The sequence below is a fragment of the Neodiprion fabricii genome, chromosome 3, assembly GCF_021155785.1.
Source record: "Neodiprion fabricii isolate iyNeoFabr1 chromosome 3, iyNeoFabr1.1, whole genome shotgun sequence".
Classification (NCBI taxonomy): Eukaryota; Metazoa; Arthropoda; class Insecta; order Hymenoptera; family Diprionidae; genus Neodiprion; species Neodiprion fabricii.
Genome location: NC_060241.1, coordinates 30,967,770 through 30,985,448, shown reverse-complemented (window position 1 = coordinate 30,985,448; position 17,679 = coordinate 30,967,770). Strand labels below are relative to the sequence as shown.

General features: G+C 34.9%; 3 protein-coding genes across 8 annotated transcripts; 2 read left to right on the top strand and 1 right to left on the bottom strand.

The window, feature by feature from the left end:
* The first annotated feature begins 25 nt into the window (after window positions 1-25).
* LOC124178910 (gamma-aminobutyric acid type B receptor subunit 1) lies at window positions 26-9,663 on the top strand. Of its 6 annotated transcripts, none has more exons than XM_046562707.1 (14): window positions 27-152; window positions 342-476; window positions 1,192-1,336; window positions 1,634-1,732; window positions 1,818-1,952; window positions 2,037-2,207; window positions 2,337-2,835; window positions 2,953-3,080; window positions 3,154-3,446; window positions 3,554-3,797; window positions 4,555-4,762; window positions 4,891-5,285; window positions 5,464-5,602; window positions 8,042-9,663. In XM_046562707.1, the coding sequence occupies exons 3-14, from the start codon at window positions 1,202-1,204 to the stop codon at window positions 8,059-8,061; spliced, it is 2,466 nt and encodes an 821-aa protein (XP_046418663.1). In that variant the 5' UTR covers window positions 27-152; window positions 342-476; window positions 1,192-1,201; the 3' UTR covers window positions 8,062-9,663. The 6 variants fall into 6 exon arrangements, with proteins under 6 accessions (XP_046418660.1, XP_046418658.1, XP_046418663.1 ...); XM_046562706.1 differs by having other exon boundaries at window positions 28-152; window positions 4,519-4,762; XM_046562704.1 differs by having other exon boundaries at window positions 26-152; window positions 342-467; window positions 4,519-4,762; window positions 5,464-9,663.
* A 1,415-nt stretch (window positions 9,664-11,078) lies between these two features.
* LOC124178911 (nuclear pore complex protein Nup54) lies at window positions 11,079-16,486 on the top strand. The gene is made up of 5 exons (XM_046562708.1): window positions 11,079-11,388; window positions 13,670-14,128; window positions 14,327-15,234; window positions 15,762-15,989; window positions 16,214-16,486. Exons 1-5 carry the CDS (start codon window positions 11,289-11,291, stop codon window positions 16,334-16,336), a joined length of 1,818 nt encoding a protein of 605 aa, XP_046418664.1. The 5' UTR covers window positions 11,079-11,288; the 3' UTR covers window positions 16,337-16,486.
* On the bottom strand, window positions 11,620-12,764 carry LOC124178915. Its single transcript, XM_046562715.1, has 2 exons — window positions 12,622-12,764; window positions 11,620-12,089 (listed from the first exon to the last, which is right to left on the bottom strand). The coding sequence occupies exons 1-2, from the start codon at window positions 12,655-12,657 to the stop codon at window positions 11,715-11,717; spliced, it is 411 nt and encodes a 136-aa protein (XP_046418671.1). The 5' UTR covers window positions 12,658-12,764; the 3' UTR covers window positions 11,620-11,714.
* Window positions 16,487-17,679: the final 1,193 nt, after the last annotated feature.

Genomic DNA, 17,679 nt, shown 5'->3' with positions numbered 1-17,679 from the left:
CGGATTCCATATCTACCCCCCACCACCTCAAGTCTCTTTCACACACAGCCCTCTGGGCCAGGGCCAGGCGCTGAAATCAATATGAAGTGAATTACACACAAGAGCCATCCTGGTTTAGTAAAATCACTCCTCAGCAGGGCTTGGTGCTCAAGGTGGGTAAAAACTGCGAAAAAAAACTTGCTTAGACCATTTTTTTTATCATCAATTGATTTAGAATCCAACCCTGAATCTGATAAAGATTAGTTCTTCTCAAAGGTATTTTAGTGAGGTGTCTATTAATGAATTGAGGGAGTTTTTGATTTATTATAAGGAATAAGCTATACAGAAATTAATTTTTACAGCACCTGTTGACTTTCGATTTTTGGCCTCATTACAATGGATTTTCTCAGTCATTCACGACCCAAAGTTCACATCTCAATGATTGGAGATTGAGCTACTGATGGTCTAACTTTATACTGAATATTCTCGTAAGCAAGGTATTAATTTTACGTTTGTCATTTACATAGTATATGATATTTTATACATATTCGTGTTTTAGTAACTGCTTTGATAAGAATAATGTGACGAGGCTGAAGCTAGTCGTCAGAATTGGCAGACAAACGTTCTAATGTTCATTCGAATAAAGTAGTGAAGTCCGAAAATCAAAATTATGTGAAATACCTTGAACTCACAATAATTTTATAGAATTGTGAGGATAATACTGAACTGCATTTTTCTGATACCAAAAAGTTTAAAAGGTTTGGCCCCTAACTTTGGTTGGTAGCTTCAGCTTCATAATAATTTGTATGGCAAATCTCTCAACATCCAGCATCAGCTGGCCTCATACTATTTGATAACCATGGGTGGTGGGTAGATCAATTGATAAATGAATATGGGGAACAATATTCCTGATGGGAAAATTCTTTTAAATAATTTGTGATTATCTCTGGAAATAATATATTCTTAGAGTCTTTTAGAAAGTGTTCAATACAAGATGAGTTCTGGACAAAGTTGAAAAATAAATAATTGTATAAGGTATTAAGAAGGATTGATTAGAAATTTTTCAGAAATGGCTAGATTCCAATTTGTGCGGAACGTCAGGAAGTTAAAATTTTCATAGAAATTGTAGAGATATTATTCTGCAAGGAATGGAATAGATTTTATACATCCATATGAATTTCCACTAAAATAAGACAGAATTTATTTTTTCAGTTCTTCAACCATGTTCATACTTTTCATTGCTGTGACTACATTGATTCCAATCGTCGTTCGAGGATTGTTACCTCCAGAGGACAACGTCTTGCACATTGGTGGCATATTTCCCATTGCTGGAGAAGGCGGATGGCAGGGAGGTCAGGTACGTCGATATTGAACTTTCAAATCTCAAGAAATCTGCAGTGATATTTTTATATTTTATATTATACACATTATGAAGTTGAAACACTAGGCTATATAACTGAAATTGGCCTGAACGAATATAATAAAATTGCTGCTCCGTAACTTGCATTGTGAAATTTCCTCTTTGCCAAAATATTGCTAGCTGTAGTTTCAGTTGCTTGTTATGCTGAGTATAATTTACTTTGTTATCATTTATATAATTTACAAAGTTGTACTGAAATAAAAGAAATACGAAGGGATAAATATTGCTTTTTAGGCATGCATGCCAGCAGCAAACCTGGCCCTGGATGATGTGAATAGTCAAAAAGATTTACTACCTGGATTTACTTTAAAGTTACATTCAAATGACAGCGAGGTAATTGCAAAAACAAAACAAATTTTTATCTACGAAGTTGGTATATTAAATGAAACAGGTTGAGTTTTCAAATTATTTATTTCAGTGCGAGCCAGGACTGGGAGCATCTGTCATGTACAATTTATTATACAACAAACCTCAGAAGTTAATGTTACTAGCTGGCTGCAGCACAGTTTGTACCACAGTTGCTGAAGCTGCTAAAATGTGGAATTTGGTAGTTGTAAGTACTTAGCTATATTCGACGAATGCAAATTACACATTTGACTATACGCAATAAAAATAATACATATCCTTATATTTTCAGTTATGCTATGGCGCCTCATCACCAGCTTTATCAGATCGTAATCGCTTTCCTACACTGTTCAGAACTCATCCGTCAGCCACGGTACATAATCCAACGAGAATCAAGCTACTCCAAAAATTTGGATGGTCTCGAGTGGCCATTTTACAGCAAGCCGAAGAAGTATTCATCTCTGTATGTGGCAAAGACTTTTATTAACTGTATAAAATTCAGTCGATTTTAGCAATTTAGTCGAACGAAACTTTTCATCAGCGCAGTATGTAATTCCGTAACATTAATTATTACACACAAATTTCTCTGTAGACCGTGGAAGATTTGGAAGCACGATGCAAGGAGGCTGGAATTGAAATTGTAACACGCCAGAGTTTTTTGTCAGACCCTGCGGACGCAGTTAGAAATTTACGTCGTCAAGATGCCCGAGTAATAGTGGGTTTATTTTACGTCGTTGCAGCCAGACGGGTACTCTGCGAACTTTACCATCAAAAGCTTTATGGCAAGAGTTACGTATGGTTTTTTATCGGCTGGTACGAAGATGACTGGTTTGAAAGGAATTTGGATAAGGAAGGCATAACTTGCACAAAGGAACAAATGCGACAGGCCGCAGAGGGCCATTTGACGACTGAAGCCCTTATGTGGAACCAGAATAATCAGAAAACAATTAGCGGAATGACTTCAGAGGATTTCAGACAAAGATTGAATGACATGTTAAAGGCACATGGCTATGATATTGATAACAATAGATATCCTGAGGGTTATCAAGAGGCACCACTTGCTTATGATGCTGTCTGGTCGGTAGCTCTGGGTGAGAGCTTTTATATGAATCGCTTTTTAAAACTGTGAAAATCATCACACTATCTAGGTATTCGTGGCTATTCACAATATTGTCAAATTTAAAGATTTTATGTGTGATTCATTTCAGCATTTAACAAAACAATGGAAAAACTGAATAGACTTGGTAAGAGTTTGAAAAATTTCACTTATACCGATAAAGAGATAGCCGATGACATTTATTCAGCAATAAACTCAACACAATTCCTTGGAGTTTCTGTAAGTCACTTAATGTTATGGATAATAAGCCTTTATCAGACCAATATTTAATTTGACGCACATTTGTTTTCAGGGATATGTAGCATTCAGTTCCCAAGGAGATCGAATTGCTTTGACGCAAATAGAACAGGTTGTAGGTGGGACGTATGTGAAACTTGGATACTATGACACTCAAAGTGATAATTTAACGTGGCTAGACAAGGAGAGGTGGATTGGTGGTAAAGCCCCACAAGATCGAACAATTGTTCGAAGAGTCCTGCGAACAGTTTCTTTGCCTTTATTCATATGCATGGGCACGGTATCATCGGCAGGAATCGTAATAGCGATGGCCTTGATCGTTTTTAATAGTTGGAATAGACATAGGAGGTAAAATCGTTTGCATTTTTGAAAGAATAATTGTAATTTGTTGTAGATAACTTTTTCCACTGCAATAATGCTTAATACTGTTTATACATTGTGCCATTTACTTCCAGAGTGATCATGTCGTCACATCCAATTTGCAATACAATAATGTTAACGGGTGTTATCACTTGCTTAGTATCTGTATTTTTACTGGGAGCTGACGGGCGATTTGTGGAACCATCCGAGTATCCAAACATTTGTCAAGCTAGAGCTTGGATGTTATCGACTGGATTTACCTTGGCTTTTGGAGCGATGTTCAGCAAAGTTTGGAGGGTACATAGACTGACGACCAAAACTAAAGCCGACCAAGCTAAGGTGAGATATAGATGTGTTTATATTCTGTGCGCTAATGCCTACCTGAAATCCTATTTTTAATGAAAAAGCCCGATTTTCAACTAGGAAACTTCCACAATGTAAAATTCCATAAAAGTAATCTGTACGCTTTCTAAAATAACATCGAAGGGTTTGGAGTAAGATAAATTTCAAGATACATTTTTTATATTCCATTTACGAAGTTAAATAACAATGAATAGACTAGAAGTTAATACAGAAAATCATTGATATGATACCAACTTTTTCACAAGTAGCATAGAACGTCTCCTGGTTATATAAATCGAGGAATGCAGCGATTTAGTAGCATGATATAGACTCATTGGCAAATTGTAATGAGAACATACGTGTCCACGCATAGGTATAAGTAAATAATATTGCAGAGTAGGTATGTTTAAGTTTGAATGCAAGCCGTAAACAATTTAGGTATTGTTTTCTATCATGTATGTTGCCCAGGTCATCGATATATTTTACCATTACATCCGTGGAAATGTGCTTTTTATCAAACTACACGGCATATTATATTACACCAATTATGCACCCCCCATAAAGAATTGACCCTTGTGTGATATATCACTTTGACATAGAATAGATATTTGCCACATGTAGTAACTATAGTGCAAAGATTACTAATTGATTGATCCTGCATGTTTTTCAGATCGGTCACAATTCAGCCCTGTATTCGTAATATTTACCCTTTTTCTAGTTATTTTTGGTTAAACAAAAAGTTTCATCTATACAGAAGAAAATTCAGCCGTGGAAGCTCTATACAATGGTGAGCGCACTCCTGACAATCGACGTTATAATTCTGAGCGCATGGCAGTTGTTAGATCCACTGCAGCGGCGCATAGAGGTCTTCCAATTAGAGCCATCTTTGTATGGAGATGACGATGCCAGGATTAGACCGGAGTTAGAGCACTGCGAAAGTGATCATAACATAATATGGCTCGGTGAATAGCTTCTCCTAACACTTTACGAATCTAAGTTGATATTATACTTAAATTATAATCCTGCAACAGAATATAACATCTCGCTCCAAGCCAAACTTTAACTAAAAGTGAGTGAATATGTATTTCAGGTTTAATATATGGGTATAAAGGCATTGTATTGGTATTTGGTCTATTTTTGGCCTATGAGACACGCAGTATTAAAGTGAAGCAGATTAACGATTCACGTTACGTGGGAATGTCGATTTACAATGTCGTAGTATTATGCCTTATCACAGCCCCGGTAACAATGGTGATTGCAAGTCAACAGGATGCGAGTTTTGCCTTTGTTGCATTAGCTATCATATTCTGCTGCTTTCTAAGCATGGCTTTAATATTTGTACCCAAAGTTATCGAAGTTATACGGCATCCAAGGGATAAGGCAGAATCTAAGTATAATCCTGATGTTGGTATATGCAAAGAGGATGAAGAAAGATATCAGAAGTTGTTGATCGAAAATGACGAGTTGCAAAAGCTCATTGCAGCGGTAAGCAATACCTCACATCAATTATACGTTTGAATGTACAGTTGTGTTTCCAATGTTGTGTATGTCGATGACTTTCATTCAAGAGTATTAATTATGTATGTGTAGTACTGAATATATATATATGGTTTTAATAGCGGGTGTGGAGGATTCTTGTAACATTTTATTCTTTGTACGATAGAAAGAGGAGAAAATCAGAATGTTGAAACAACGATTAGCCGAGAGGGATGCGACTAAGGGAGGTCCAATAAATATTCCGAAGGATTCCTTGATTGTAGCAGACTTTGTAACCGGAGAAGGAACGTCTGATAGTGCGATTGGTGGGGGCATTTCCATATATACAAGATCATCTCGTGCTTCAGCTTCTGATTTTGAGTTCTCAGAATCTTATCTGTAAAATGTTTCAGTTCTATTTCCTCTTTTATAAATCAAAGTATTTCGCATAGCAGTTGCAAATTTTTTTTGTCCAAACGCTAGATAAATTCTTCCAAGTATTACAACACATGGGCTACGGTTGGAAATGTTCTATGATTTTTTAAATTATTCTTTCTGTTATTTCATTTATCTCCTAACCTTGCTAAATCATAGCGCCGTATATACTGTTTTTGTTGCTGTTACGATCACCTTATTGTTTGTATATAAATAAGTTGTTTTTATTCGTGGTGTTATATTTCAACACTCAATCTTTCTACAGAGAATTGATTGCAAACTCTTTTAAACAGAATTGCAGATTATAATTTTCTGTCCGCTGAGCAATACTTGTAGATTTATTTTTCGTGTTTCAATGGACTATCATTACTTGCATTTTGTACAAAATTCACTGAATATGTATCATGTTATTCATATCATTTTCTTATTCATATTTTCCAGGTCAATCTTTTTTTGTGAATTAAAAAGTTTCTTTTGTAATTCTGACCCGTTTATATCACTATTTGAATGAGAAATGTATCTAGAAAATCACATATAATTTCAATTGCAAGGGGATGTATTGGATTATTATAGAAATACAGCTTCACAGAGAACTTCTCGAGCCATTCATCGGATAATGAAAACGAGTGCGATTAACGCAACCGATTTTAACTCTCCTGCTCAAGGATCAGGTTGAGGAACCAATGAATGACCCTGTATGATCGAAATTTTACTCATACAATTGGAAAAAACTGAGTTTTCAGATTACGAGATAATAAATACTGTAATAAATTTTTCAAATGATCCACGTCAAAATAATGGCGTATTTACATTTGAATTACAGTTTGTTAACCATCTTTCTTCATCTTAACTTCGAAACAATAAAGATAACTTCATCGGCTGAGAGCAACAACATCGTATCTCAGATTTTGATTCAACAAAACCCCATCTTAGAATTTCGTTGAACAACGTTGTATGTCCAAAGTAATCTTCGAGGAAATACAATGATTTTGAACAAAATTCTGAGATAGGGTTTTGTTGAACTAAAATCTGATATGAAGTTTTGTTGAGCCAAATTCTGAGATAGGATGTTGTTGCTTTCAACCGACGACTTGGCTTTTCTCTGATATATAATATATGAGAAATCGGGCCAAATGCTTTTATATTACGAAAAATTCGAATCATTATATCAATTACCAATTATCAGAAGTTTATGTTCCATGCATATCGGTAACTAATTTTTGTAAATTCAAATCAATGTCAGTCATGATTCAGTACAAAAGACAATCTTTATCGACATTCGAGTAGTTCTATTCGCCTAATCCTCATCTTATAGTTATTTGTTTGTCATAACTAACATATGTTTATCAAGTCGGCAATGGCTTGTGATGGAAAAAATGCAATGCTAAACGTTCGAATATCAATGAATTAGCAGCGTTCATATATTGAAAGTGATGAGATGTGCAGGAATATGTAGATTATGCGCACATAAATTATCGTGTCTATTGTAAGTAACCCCGTATGTAACGAGATTAACGAATAATCTGCATAAAATTGTCTCATCCGAAAAAAATTTGGGACCTATTACAATTAAAAGTGCACAAAATCGATCTCATAGAAATGATAGATTGCGGCCTAAATAAGTTTTTTCTGATCTCACAACGACAAGATCTATACGCATAAATGCATTTTATGATAATCGATGTTTAATGTAATTAGTGTATACGGTTATATTTATTTTTGTTCCGTTAAATAATTCCGCGTCTGTTGATGCACTTTCGTCATGGATATAAAATAATCTTTGTTGCCTATGACAAATTTAGTCTGATGGGTCCAAAACAAAAGAAACACTTTTTTACTCTTTGAAAATACAAATGCAATTTCTAATTGGGCTTTATAATACAGTAAAGTTGAGATATAAATTATTTATTCTCAGAATTAGTGACTGTTTTAGAATTAGATGTAATAATTGCAGTTAAATCTCGTTAGACAAAATCTTATAATATTAAAGTACTTCCATATTAATGTAAACCTCATGAAGCTTACTCCCAAATTAAAATAAAATGTAGAATAATGACTTGACTAAGTGATATTTAGACATGCTAACGAGATTTAAACGCTTAATATCGTGTCCATTCATAAATTATTTGGGAGTCTTGATGAGGTAGTATAACATTGTAGCTTTCATGCAAGCCTTCGATAACTAGATCAATGGAGAGAAATCATTTCAAATGAGCCATCAAGTGATCAATGTGAAATCAAAATTATTTATGAATGCGACAAACCGCTATATATGTGTGTGACAAGTTTATGATATTTCAAAAAAACGGAATTTAACTTTTTGTTTTTAGAAACGGACCACGCTGGGTGACTGGGGGCTGTCGTCCTTTAGATGAAAAGTTATTAGATAAAGAAACTAACTAAAAGATTTTCAGCCAGTCAAGCAATTCTACTTGTATACCTTAAAACCAACTATGTACGTTATTGGATTTGACTACGGTGATTTGACTTCAGAGAAGAGCAATTTTTTTAATTCGAAATGTCCTTACTACTTGCCATATGTTTATTAATAGTCGTATTACAAAAATACAACAGAGTCAGTTATCAAACGAAATCATACGATTTGTTCATCTTCTCTTTACAAATAAATTCGACGTCAAATATCATACATATATAATAAGCAATACGATTTTTCCTCATATTATAACGTCAAACGATAAATGATTAGCAAAATGTAAAATGGTTCAATACCAAAGTTTAATTTTGATATCTATTTTACATATGATTATAATAGTTTTGCTCACGTGTTTAATTTGAAATATAAAGATGACAAGTAAAAATTTACTACAAGTCTTGAATATTTCAAAAACATCTAAGTTTTTATTGTGATTTGACTGCAATTAAAAAATCCAATATAGTTGATATAAATTTAGCCAACATGTGTAGTATATTAGTAGGTATATCTGAATAGTCAGCTAAAATATGACAATTAGAATTTAGGGGATGTCATTATACTGTCGATTAATAGAAAATAGTATGTTTTCTGTTATTTTTTTCACCTTTTTTTCATGTAAACTATAAAAAATTATATCAATTTTTCAGGTATGTTTGACGAAAATTGGACAATGATTTGCTATTTATATTCGCATTGTGTCACGACGATATTTGAGATGCTCATAGTAACAATTACGCATAGATACATAGATAGCTGTTCAATTGATTAATTTGTTGGAGAAATTCCGGTTTGTAATATCTTAAATCAGAAATTCAATAACACGAAGTTAATGAAATTTATTTTATTTTTTCTTACGCTCAATATACTGGATCATCGGTAGTTTATGAGATTTTTATTTGCCTCGTGTAATTTAGGTATACATAAGGGAACTACAGTGTTCAAAAATTTCCACCTCAGACTTGTATGAAATTAGATTTTCACTTACTCTCCAACTATTGTTCATCACATTCTGAGGGTTAATTATGATTTCTGGCTACGATATTCTATATACTTATTATTTCAATCTAATTATAGTGTACGTTATGAGAAATTGGAGCACTGTTGGAGTTTTACAAATTTTAAATAAGTAATATCAAACGTTGAAGAAAGTAAAATATATATATTAATACATGTATATGTACGTTATAGAAAATAGGAGTTTTTATTGAGTGTTTCTACATGAAATTGAATTACATAAATGTTGGCTGTTACATAACAAACTCTGTGAAAATATTGTTTTACGATATCATTTTATTGTTGTAATGCAATCTGTACAATTTCGAGCAAACAACTGAGGTAATTACTTCATTTGCTGATGTACGCAAAGAATAACTGGAACGTTTATTTCGTTCGGTAACAATATAATTATAATAAAAGTATTCGGAAAGATTCTACAAGAATATTTCAAATCTACGCAACTAGACTAACAGATCGTTTTCTTATAAGACATTATGTGTCAATAAAGCGAGTATAATTCAATAATGCTGTGCTGTATCTTACGATTTTTTCTTAAACTTATATTTTTCTGCCAACATTAGGTTGCGCAAATTACACAATAAGCATTATGGTGCCGTTGATAGAATCATTGAAAATTTGTCACAGACACGAGTCCATTTATAGAAGGAAACGCAGATTAACCATATAAATAGAAGAAGAAGGAAACTACAGTGGAAGACAAACAAAGAGTGCAAGAAATTTTTTTCGGAAAACTGGATAATTACATGACGTTCCAGCCATGGATGGAGAAAGACTAAATAAGGACGTTTTCTCCAGCAATCGCAATATTTCTTATAGCCTCCACTATAAGGAGAGAGGTACTATCTAATAACGATTGTGCATGTTATGTTTCGATTTATAAATCAAGCAAGACGTAATTTGTACAAATTGTTCTCACTTTTATTTTGAATATCCGTTTAAAATTTTAAGCTATTGTCTAAATCATGCCGGAGTTATTATACTTTTAATTTTTCGTGATCTTACACTGATTCTTATGGAAAACAGTTAGGCATTTAAAATAAAAGTGAGAACAATTTGTATAATTTTCATTGACCTAGCACTATTTTGATTCACACGCCTATACATCCTTAAATAATTTAATTGGATCTTTTATTCGTTTTATTTAATCGGATATACTTTAGTAAATTCCACAGGTCCTGGTGACACAAGTCCAACAGTCGAGTTATGAGCTTGATGGGTCAGTATTATTTTATTAGCGTATAATGGCAAACAAATAAAGTAAATGTACAAATATCCTTGTCTACTTTCAAGAACTTGAAATTAAATTTCATGTATAGGACACTACGCAAATACAGTAGCAATTTTTTTCCATTAGAATGAAATTAAGTGGTTATTCTTCTCTAATTATGGAAAATATTGTAAAACCTCCCTGCTGTAAAATCATGATATTGAAATGAGAGTAACTCTTCAATTCATAATTCAAATCATTAGAGCCAACGATAGGAAGATGCTTCAAAAAAATATAATTCTTACTATTACGTGAGATAAATTCGTCATATATTTAGTAACTAGTCGAGAAAAACGCAAATTTAAAAAAGCACAAAAGTCATGATTTATTAACAAAGTGTCTAATAATTGTAGTACAAGGTGCGTGCGTTGACTGAAGACTATAAGTCTTCAGTCAACGGTGCGTGTAAATACTTGGTTATACATAAATAAACATATACAAGAGTGGTATCAATCTGTAAAAGCGGAGTTTGATAGTTCAATCTTATCCAAATTTCAAATATCTGTACATGATATAGGTATAGTACAGTGATTACTATCATTCAAATAAATTGCGCGCAAGTGACGTCACTGACGAGTAAGCAATTCGATTGCTCGGGGATATTCATTGTAACAAAACCACGCCGTGGACCTGACGAACGATTACAGAGCGCAAGCGTGCTTTGCGAGCCAATCATATCACAGAGTTGATCGAACGGCCAATTAACAGCTGGGAGTTTATTTCTGGTCGAATAATACATAGAATATCACTTTCGTGTGCGCGTGTTGTATGATAGAACTTCCGACTGTGTATTAGCCAGTGTTATTTGGGGTTATGTTTCTTAATTTGTACTAATTCTTCAAATAAACAAATTATCAAAATGTCCTTTGGTACTGGATTTGGGACTTCTACCCCCTCAGCAACACCAAATTTTGGATTTGGGGCGCAAGCTTCAGGCACAGCCACAGCAGCGAAACCGAGTAAGTATGAACTAGAACTTGGTGTATTTTCAAACAATAACCTAAATGACTACGAATTCATAACAATCAATTTTACTTATTAGTTCTAAATTCGCTGATGTGATCGGCACGAAAAAAGTATCTACGTTCTTACGAATTGCACTACGATGTGTTTAAGGCAGTAGAGAGCGATCGAATTGTCTGGGTAGTTTAAGCTTTACCAAAGATTGACCACGACACTCCGCTCTTTCCAGTTAATATGACATTTTTTATTCCAAATCCTAGCTCAGTCGTAATCTCCAACCTATAAAATCATCCTCAGAGTATGAAACATCTATTGCGTTAGGTTACTTCTTGAGCAATTGATCCGACGACCGAGAATTCATATGTTTCACTGATGCTTCTGAATTCTTTGTTGATTGTCCGAGATCCATATCTTCTCCTGGGCACTCTTCGTCGCACGTCTCTTGATTTCTACCTTGCACTGTGCAAAAACCTTTTCTCCTAAGTCTGGCAAGTATGCAGGCAAGAACGCAGCATACTAGCACGAGAATTCCTAAGAGCAATCCCAAAACTATCAATATCGTTTGACTCGATTCGTCTGAAGATCCATTTTGACCAGATGCAATGGATTGCACGGTGGTGGTAGTCTGAGTAGTAACAATCGGCGTGGTGCTTTCAGATAGTTCATGCAGTATAGTGGACATATCGGCTGTAGTATCCTGGAAATAAAATAATAAAGTACCAAATATTGTAATATTGAGTCTGAGAACAAAGCAAAAAATCTTCATCACATCATTATTGCACACAAGTTATTATCTATATATATGTGTGTTTCATCAACTTTGGTTAGTTACAATGAGCAAGGAGTGCGGAATTTCTGACAATGACGGTAATCGAATATGTATAAAGGGAACTTTAAATTACTCCAAATGATTCCCCTGTGGTTCCCAGTTCATTTTCAAACTCCGTAACTTCGTCAACAGGACTAGTACTCACTTGGCGTGGATAGGGATGGGTGTGTTCATCGTATGAGTAATGATTTAGTTGCTTTGGATTAGAATTGGAAGCATGGTAAAGTATTTCCATTATTCTTATTGCGTTGCAATGGGTGAATGAGAAACTGAGGTAATTTTATGTTAATTGTATTGTAAAGTCAACAAACACATTGTTAATCTACATGGTATCCAAATTTTGAATCAGCTTAGTTGATTATAAAGTATGATAATAGTAGTACAATATTGATATACGTACCAGCCGTTGGTGTTTTACGTTTTTGGAAAAGCTCATCTTGATTTGCGAAAAATAAATAGTCACACTACGTTTACCTTCACTGACAGCTTTATAGTCATTAAACCCTGTTGATGCTTGAGCAGCCGAGAATCCCTCAAAGCTGGAACAAGGAAAGTATCAGTTTCCGACAACTTGTTGAAGTCATATTTAACCGGATGTTCGTGGTCGGTTTTTCCCACCACAGAGATACGTAGAAATGACGAAAGAAACATTATATCGTAGGCAAATCTTCGTCTTTTGTGCTACTTCATATTTTTCGTGATACATAATTTTAATAGATAGGAAACCCCTCTTACCAAATATTGTGTAAGAATTATACTTCATCAATATAGTCAGAATTACAATTCGATAAATAGAACTTCAGAAGAAAATTAATTTCATGTTTCTTGACATCAAAAACTTGGTCACGTTTTGACATTTCCCCTAGAAATCTGTCTACATATTGAAATTGTTAGACACACCTGGTTGTCTTTTGTCGAGCAGTGATTTTTATTACCACGTCATCCATGATTTCTGGGGAAAACATCTGACGGCTTGGTACAATTGCCTTTATAGCGAACATTTGATCTTTGAACTCTGATGTAAATCGGAAATTTTCATAATACACTGGAATAAAAGTTCAAGGATGCGTTTGACACTTCAGAATATTACATTGCCTCAGATGAGTTGCTTTTTGCATATACATGAGACCCTGCCTATTCAATTTCCGAATAGTGAACATAATTGTATTATCTGCAACTAGGGCACAATGCTAAAATTCTTACATGACAAGTTTGAAAGATTTAAGAAATGGGGTATTTATTCACCATGAATTTAATTTCTGTACCAAGTCCATTAAATAATATAATACGCTCACACCCGCCAACACATCAAACTATTGAATAATGTGTAAAAAGAGACAGCAGAATTATCACACTTGTAATTTAGAAATATAGTCAAGTAATAATTTGTTTTTTAATTGAAAAAAGTTTGCTTCGAAGAGTAATTCATTTTATTTATATTATCTTAGCTGGTTTTGGTACACCATCGTTTGGATTCGGCACTCCAGCTACATCAGCACCAGCTCTTGGAGGATTTGGTACCCCTGCAACACAAGCACCTGCCTTTGGAACTAGCGGTGGCTTTGGTACATCAACAGTCGGAGGATTTGGAACACCAGCCACGAGTACGATAACATTTGGCACTCCAGGTTCATCTTTCGGGTTTGGGACAGGTGCAGGATTTGGTGGTACGCCAGCAACTTCATCTACAGGATTCAGTGGATTTGGGACAACTGCGACTACAAGTTCAACAGGTTTCGGTGGATTTGGCTCGTTCCCAACCATGGCGACATCTTCAGCACCGAGCTTATTTGGTGGCTTTAGCACATCAGGCACAACAACAACAGGATTCGGCACAACAGGATTTGGTGGATTTGGTGCTAAGCCAGCTGCAGTAAATACAACAGGCTTCAGCAGCTTTGGAACAGGTTAACTGAAATCCAAATTTGGAAAAAATATTAGAAATAATATATTTTCCAAGCACTCTGGAACTCTTGTACTAATACAATCTTAATGCATTCAAACGCTAGAGGAGAAAGGACAGATAATTATATTTTAATTGCCCGTACTTGAAATATTTTCACCACTATGAGAGACATGGTTTTACCTAAGACGTTATTTTTCAGGTTCTGGTCTTACTGGGTTAGGAACAACTCTTACCCAACCGCAACAACAGCAGCAACAGCAACAACCGCAGCAACAATCTGTGAATGCGATATCGGAAGCACTTTATAATGCAGTATTTAACTGCCAACTTTTTAATGACGAACGTGATAATACCATAGCAAGATGGAACTTGATCCAAGCATTATGGGGTACTGGAAAAGCTTACTACTCGTCAGTGGCACCTCCTATAGATTTGACACAAGAAAATCCTTTGTGTAGATTCAAAGCTATTGGTTATAGCTGTATGCCAGATGCAGATAACAATGATGGACTGGTCGTTATTTGTTTCAACAAAAAAGAACAGGAATTAAAAGATGGAAAACAGACGTTGATCACATCACTCAACACCATTCTCGGAAATAAACCAAATTTAACATTAACTGTTGATACTATAAAATCGACAGATGACAATAAAAGTCACGTGACAATTTGCGTATCTGAAAAAGGTGTGACAGGATTGTCTAGGAAAATTCCGGCAAACGAGTTAGTTAGCTTCTTTACACAGACTATGCAAAAACAACAGCTGGCCCAAATGGGCGTGGAAAATATTTTTCCACAGGTTAAATTAGACCCTAGTCAACTGAAGGAATATTTGGATAACCCACCGTCGTCTATTGATCCCAGATTATGGAAGCAAGCGCAATTAGATAATCCAAACCCAGAGAAATATATTCCAGTGCCAATGATTGGGTTCAATCAAGTTAAATATAGATTGAAATGCCAAGAAGAAGAAACAGCCAAGCATAGAGCATTTCTAGACTTGGCTGCAGAAAGAATTCAAAGTTTACAGAGACAACACACTGCAACTCAAGCAAGATTGAAAGAACATCGACGAAATTTACTCGAGCTGCAACACCGAGTTTTACAGGTGAAGAGGATCTTGATAATTTTATTTCATTCTACTTCTACGCACTGGGTGGGCCAAAAAAACCGGACCGAGTTAAAACGTGAATAAATTTCGAACGCATCGACCAATTTTCGAAACTCTTTGTACTCGAAATTAAAAACATAAACCTTTCGTTTTGTGTTCGGAAATCTAAAAAATCTTCATCCTTGCTGAGATACACGATCTTGAAAAACAGATTTTGCAAAATTCGCTGGGAGGATAAAAAAAAATTATTATTAAAGAATGTTTAGCTGAATTTCCATCTTAAATTGTGATTTGAAGTTCAAATTTTCAAACGCGAAACAAATTGTTTATTGTCCTAATTTGAAGCAAAAAAGAAAATTTTCATAATAAAGTCAATGCATTCGGATTTTATTCACGTTTAAATTTGGTGCGATTTTTTTTTACTTACTCCGTATACTGGGCCATTTCATTTGGGTTGGTCAAATTTTTTTACCATCATACTGCATTACTTAATGTAATAATACGTTTCATAAATGAATTTCTAGGTGCTGGTTCGTCAAGAAATAACGCGCAAGGTTGGGTTAGCATTACAACCTGAAGAAGAAGTGCTAACAAATAGGTTTGAAGCAATGCATTCGCAAATAAGTGCTCCGACACAGTTTAAGGGAAGAATCAGTGAAATGCTTTCACAACTGAGAATGAGACGGCATATGGACTCTCAAAACCACGAACGATATACTATGGATCCTATTGCCCAAGACGATATTAAAACCGTGAGTGTATTTCATATCTTTAGTACAAAATTTAGTTTACTCTTCCTAATTATGAAGTTATCACAATTGCAAGACCAGAGTCAATTTTGTGGTCAACATTTAAAACTAATTTTTTGTTTTTAACAAAACTGATCAGTATCAGCTTAGGATGTACGAGACAAGTGTATCCTTACATTGCTTTACATTAGCTAATATCAATTAATATGTATTGTCCTTCGTTGCAGTATTTAACTATGGAACAGCAAGGAATGTCTCAACTCATTTCTACAATCAACGCTGATCTGGAGTGCCTGAAAATAATTAAGGATGGCATGTCCGATCTCCTCACGAGTCACAGCATCTCTTGAAATACAGCGTATCGTTAATTATCGTCAAGTCTTTTGAAAAAAAATGCACCGGTCATGCAATTTCCAAGTTGCGATGGCGGAAAACGAGGGGAAGTGGCTTTCTATCTATTACGGACAATTATGTAATAAACTTCTTTGAAACTGCTGTAATTTACCGTACTTGATTCGTAATAATGCCGGACACCCGTCAGCAGTGAATTTCCCACCCTGTTTTGAAAGTGAATTCATTGCTTAAGCAAAGACTCGCCACATTTATTGAACCGTCGCATACATAACCACATCCAATTCATAAATGGATATTTTCCACGTCTTATAAATGTATCGGATGTGTGTTGATGACGAATAATTGAATCAGCGTAAATCCCTTGTACGATGTGTGTAAAAGTTGGTATATCAACTATCATTTTGATATATCAGACTGTAGGGGGTAAGTGACTGACAAAACCGTCCCGCTTTATAAAAATTTTTCTTGCAATGATGAAGTATCATGTTCATATTCAGACTACTTTAATGTCGTGAATCAAAATGTTACTCATCAAAATTTAAAAGACATTTATCCAAGTCTGCCACATTTATATGAATATACGTGTGTGTACAGCTATGATGAAGCGACTATTTACAGCTATTTGAAATAGCAGAATTTACAATACATTTCAGAAACTGTTGAAGCGATTCTATTGAAACTCTAATCATTTCGAAATGAGGAAAACCGCCACGGTGAATTGTAATGTTACATAATATGCACGCACACAGACAGAAGTCCATTTGAAAATTTGCATTGGATGCGAGTCTTATTTCTTAACCCTTTCGGTACGGACGCATTCTACGTCGCGCCGTCTCCGCTGACCGAGCAGTCGCGGCAAGCGTACAGTCACCACTCGTACAGAGCGAGCGTCGGGCGTTGGGTGACTATAGTCACCGCTCGGGCCGAAAGGGTTAAGAAGGCGGAAATTTAGTTACAACTCGAATTCTCATTTTCGGGGTCATTGTAATAACTACGCCTCCTCTCTGAAAACAGAGTAGCGAAAATTTACAAAACAAAATGAAAATGAAAAAAGAATGCACTTTGCACAATAATATAATGCGTTTAAAAATGCTGTATTTCATTACGCTTTCAATAATACTACAATCTCATTTTTTGTTTTATTAGCACTTGAAGAAATTTCGTGTGCATTGTACTGTCCCCGTTTCAAGACAACGTTATTACTTACGGACTGTTCTAGTAGTAAATAATTTACAGTGCATTTAGTTCTCCGTAACGTAACAATGGTTGGCATTATTATCTTAATTATTATTAATGCATGTTTGCACAGGGCATTGAACGTAGCCTACATCTTTTCTTG